We start from the raw sequence: 5000 nt of genomic DNA, 5'->3' as shown, positions 1-5000 counted from the left end.
GATCTCTCAGAAATTCCATAATAAGCAAGTTAGTCAAGCAAAGATTTACATCTTTTTTTTTTAAATAAAAGAGCCTATTTTACTTGCTGGAAACTTACATTTTTAAATGTATCTTTTGAAACTAGATGTGTTTATACACATGCTGATTAACCATATAGTTTAACTATCTGTTGTTTCAGATATTAGAAATTCATGTAAACAATTCAATTATGATATTTGCCTAATATATTTAGTATAAATATACCATTATTTCTATATCCTTGTGTCTCTGATATCATTTTTCAAAAAAGCCCTTTTTAATTCTAGTAAAACAGTTATTTTAGTTTAATAATATCATTGACTTTCCACAATAATCTGCAACAAACAAATACACCAATTTCAATACACTAATGTACTTTAGTTTAAAATGTAGTGCTATATTCTTTGTAAACAGGACTTTATTGTATACTGTATCCTTGCTATTAAACTTTAAGTAAAAAATTTTTATATTATTATTATTAATTTATTTTGTTCTGGGATTATAGAGCCGTGCTATATATATATATATATATATATATATATATATATATATATATATATATATATATATATATATATATATATATATATATATATATATATATATATATATATATATAATATAATATAATATATATATATATGTATATATATATATATATATATATATATATATATATATATATATATATATACACACTATATATACTATATATTCCTAATGATCTCTGTAAGAAAACATGACTACTTTAACTGGGAAAATGGTCCTGCAATGAAGCAAAGGATGGTTGTGATATTCTAGTTCTGGATAATTACTCTCCTACAAGGGCACAAAACGAGAGAGGCGTTACTGAGCCTTCCCTCAGCCATTGTTGGACGACAGCAGAGGTCAATATGGTTTTTACGCAAATTTATTAGCAGAGAAATCAGCAAACCATTGCCTAATTAGCAAAAGCCCAAATAAATGTGCCTGGGGGTTTTCCACTACTGAATATTTAAAAAAAAAAAAAAAAAAAAGCCTTAGTATAGGACCAACCTACCACAAACCTCAAAGGATCTCATAAGATACAGCTCTATGAATCTTTTATATATAATTGCTGTATATCTTTCTAATTTTATGGAAGAGTATATTGTATTCACTCTTAGTTCTTTCATCTGAGTACATCCAACACTGATAAATGTTGACGTGAACCCCTATAGTCAAATTTAAATTTAAAACATGTAAATTTATTTTTATGCAACACAACCCCTAAAAAGTCTGAATTTTTATTTCACAGCTGTGTATTTATGGGTGGGGGGGGGAGGATTTATAAAAAAAAATCCAACTACACAATTAGTTTATATATTAAATATTCCGCTGAATTTTGTATGTAATAGAACAATGTGAATAAAATCTATAAAGTGTAAAACAATATTTTGTTTTAAGTTATGAATTTATTGTTAAATAATAATTACACGAATGAGTAATAATTCATTTTAGTATTTTAAATCACAACATTTTCATTTTAAATTAATTTATCAGATATTAAAGGGGCTTTTTTCCCCCACTTAATTTACTTGTCACTTTTTAGTGCATATTTAGATATATGTGTTTTGTGGGTCTGTGTATGTTCATTAGGTTGACTTTAGTAGATGTTAATTGCTCACCAAAGTCAACTCACGCTTAGTGTCTGTTGTTTGAAAATTTCTACATCTCTTGAACAGCTGCCAGGCTGGGAGCATATTCTTAATTCCCAGACAGGCCACACAACCTTTAAAAATTGTTCCTTGCTCATTAAATTGTTTTAAATTCAGAAACAAAAAATATGGGGTACAAGCAAATGCTTTCTTTTTTTTTTTTTTTTTTTAAAGAAGACTCAAATTAAAAAGAAAATTATACCCACTTTGGAATAAACCAAATTTATCTTAAACTATATTGTAAGCACTGTTTAAATAAGTAATAGTTAAATAGTTAAAAACAAACATTAAATAAAATTCTAAAAAAAAAATTGTATAATAAATCAGTTACAATACTTAAAGTGTACATATTATTTTATTAAAATCGGATTATTTTCATTTCATCAGTTATTAAAAAAAGATAGAGTTTATTATTTTGTTCCATTTCAATCACAAAAAAAAAATCTATAATCTTCATCTAAGCGTTTATTTAAACAATTTCAAAAAGACAAAAAAAAGAAATGAAGAGTTATTAACGCATAGTAGTGACTTTTTTTTTGGACGACATATAATAAATATGATATATCACACAGTCTTTCAAATGTACATTTTATATTAGGGAGCATGCCACTTTTCATAAACACGAGAAATCAGTGCAAAATTCTATTACCCCTTCATTCTTCGTTCTCCATTTCTCTGGAACTTCTGTCTTTTGTGTGGCAGATTATTCTTGGGTGCTTTGGCCTAAAGTCTTTCCTTGTGATGGAATCAGCTCCAGTGAAGGTCATAATATCATCCTGAACCCACATATTCATCTCTGCATCTTCGACACCCCTTATTTATTGGAGTTTGTGCCCCTAAAACTGATGAAAGCTCATTTGCAATGTCTACATTTATTGAAGTATAAATGTTGCTTGGTGTCTGTCCACTGGAACTGCTTTGGATTCACTTTTTCTTCACTGAATCCACTCTCTTCATTGTTTTGTCCTTGTGGGTTGCTGTTAGGTTGGTATAGTGCTGTTTAGAGTGGATTTTGGTTTTCACCGTGTGTGAGGGGTACCAGGGATTGGGTTTCCCAGGGGATTAAGTGCTGGCTGCCCCCCTGGACCAATACCATGAATTAGCACCCTGGGGACAAGGGGTCTCTGTAGCTGTGGGTGAGGAGCTGGGGGAGTCCTATACATACTGCTATACATAGCTGCTGCTGCCGCTGCTGCAGCTGTAGAACTGTCCATACTGCTCAGAAGACTGGGGTGATAAAAATAGGGAGAGGGGAACATTCTCTGTAGAGCTGAATAATTCCCAGCCTCAGCCAACAACTCCAACCCAACTGCCGTCTGCCTCTTCCACTTTGTCCTGCAACAAGAATAAAGATCCAAAACTTCAGATGTGCTGAGCCAATACAAACAAATAAATATCACACACTTAAGGGACATCTGCATTGTACAGAGACACAAATTACAAGGAGAACATTGGTGTTGGTTATTCCATCACGTATTTGTTATTGAATGGTCAATATATTGAAGTATTTGGTTCTTGAAGACTTGACACCAGCTGGTATGGATTTAGTTAAACCAGACAAGACTGTCTAAATCTATTTTCTTATTTCCATTCGGGAATTCTTCTGAAACAATATTTTCTCCCGAGGTATTAACTAACTAATAACTGGTAATAATAGTTTCTAACAAACGCATGACATCTTATTAACCCCTAGCAAGTTTTTTTTTTAATCAAACCTATCCAGTGTAATTAATATTAACAATGTATTAAAAAGAACTCAACTAAAATATAGAATCCCAAATTTAACACACAAAAAAATCCTTTATAAATATCACATTTCTAGAGGTCAATTTGGAAGTGATGAGATAAATATCACTTTGCAACTGTTTCTCTCTGTGTTATGACAATTTACAAAACAGTCTTAATTTCTGACAAAATTGTTTAAATTCTCTGCCAAGTTTGAATTAAACTGAAAGCCTGCGAGCTGGTTGATTTGTTCAATGCATTGCAGCAATATTAATAAACTGTACTATGTCACCATATTTATATTGCAGTCAAATGACACTAATGATTTCCGACAGAATTAGGGTGGCTGAAACCGTATGTAATGAGACAGAAAATTATGGAAAAGATAACTTGACTTAATTCCCACAACAAAATCAACCAGCCATTATTAAAAAGGAAATTAAAAAAAAAAAAATAAGACAGAATGCAAGATAATTGTGATTCAAAATATTTCATAAATTATAAAGATGTTTAATTAAAAGGATCTAGCCAGATTAAAATTATTGAATTCAACAAAATGTAAAATAAGTAGTTTCTAATTGAATTATTAAAGCATGTCAAGAAAATACTGCATAATTAGACTGCAGAGGGATTTCTTCCCAGTGTGTAGCTGGGACATATGAAGAGTAATAAATATGTCCCTAGTTTTGTAATCAAGATTTTCACATAATTTATTCATGTGTATATTAGATCATATTTTTTTTCTTCTTTTAAGCAATTAATTAGTTGCACTTATCTCTTTATATACAGATTGTGGGTTTTCTTCTGTGCATAATGAAACGTACAAAATTATCTTGGGGAATATGAAGTATAATGTTGGCCCTATTTTTGGAAATGGAAAATAAACATTACTGGAAAGCCTTTCTGTAGTTTGGATTTAGTTCTTCATTACTAATTACAATAGTATAACTGCGGAGAACCTTGGTCTGGTAACTATGCATATGGTATATAGTTATATGCCAATATGCACAGAATTATAGAGTTTAATAACAATCTAATATTTTTTTCCAACACTATTTTTCCAAGTTTGCTAATCTGACTTTCCAAGATTAATTTCAAAAGGATGCAAAGGCTCTATTATCATTCATATATATATATATATATATATATATATATATATATATATATATATATATATTACTCCTACCTGGTATATATTCTCTACAATTTGCGAGACACCCTGCAATTGAATGGATCTGTCCCACAGGATTGCATAGGAGTAGAAGGGATGTTTTCCTTGAAGATATATTTGATTTCCTAATGAACCCTAGGAAGCTGTCATCTGGGTATAGTTCTTACCTTCTATTCTGATACCAGGTCTTGACCTGAGTGTCTGTCAGGTTAAGGGCAGCTGCTAAGTCCATTCGGTCCTGAACACTGAGGTACTTCTGCCGTTCAAAACTGCGTTCAAGCTGGTTGAGTTGATGGTCAGAAAAGGCTGTTCTTGCTTTCCTGGGCTTCTTGGAACGAACTGGGGGGCTATCTCGGCTACTTGTAATCTCTCGATCTCCCTCTTCTTTAGTTCCTATCAATACAAAAAG

The 5000-nt window shown here is 31.0% G+C and overlaps 1 protein-coding gene across 1 annotated transcript in view; it reads right to left on the bottom strand.

The window, feature by feature from the left end:
* Positions 1 to 2714: 2714 nt before the first annotated feature.
* Positions 2715 to 5000, bottom strand: part of BARHL2 (BarH like homeobox 2) — a 4453-nt gene continuing 2167 nt past the window's right edge. Inside the window, exons 2-3 of the mRNA XM_053693706.1 lie at positions 4759 to 4984; positions 2715 to 3030 (exon numbers count right to left, since the gene is read on the bottom strand). Coding sequence (XP_053549681.1) covers positions 2715 to 3030; positions 4759 to 4984 — 542 coding nt within the window. The remainder of the gene's footprint in view (positions 3031 to 4758; positions 4985 to 5000) is intronic.

Source organism: Bombina bombina, chromosome 10 (genome assembly GCF_027579735.1).
Source record: "Bombina bombina isolate aBomBom1 chromosome 10, aBomBom1.pri, whole genome shotgun sequence".
In the NCBI taxonomy this organism is placed as follows: Eukaryota; Metazoa; Chordata; class Amphibia; order Anura; family Bombinatoridae; genus Bombina; species Bombina bombina.
The sequence above is the reverse complement of the archived record's forward strand: the minus strand, read 5'-3'. Positions and strand labels throughout refer to the sequence as shown.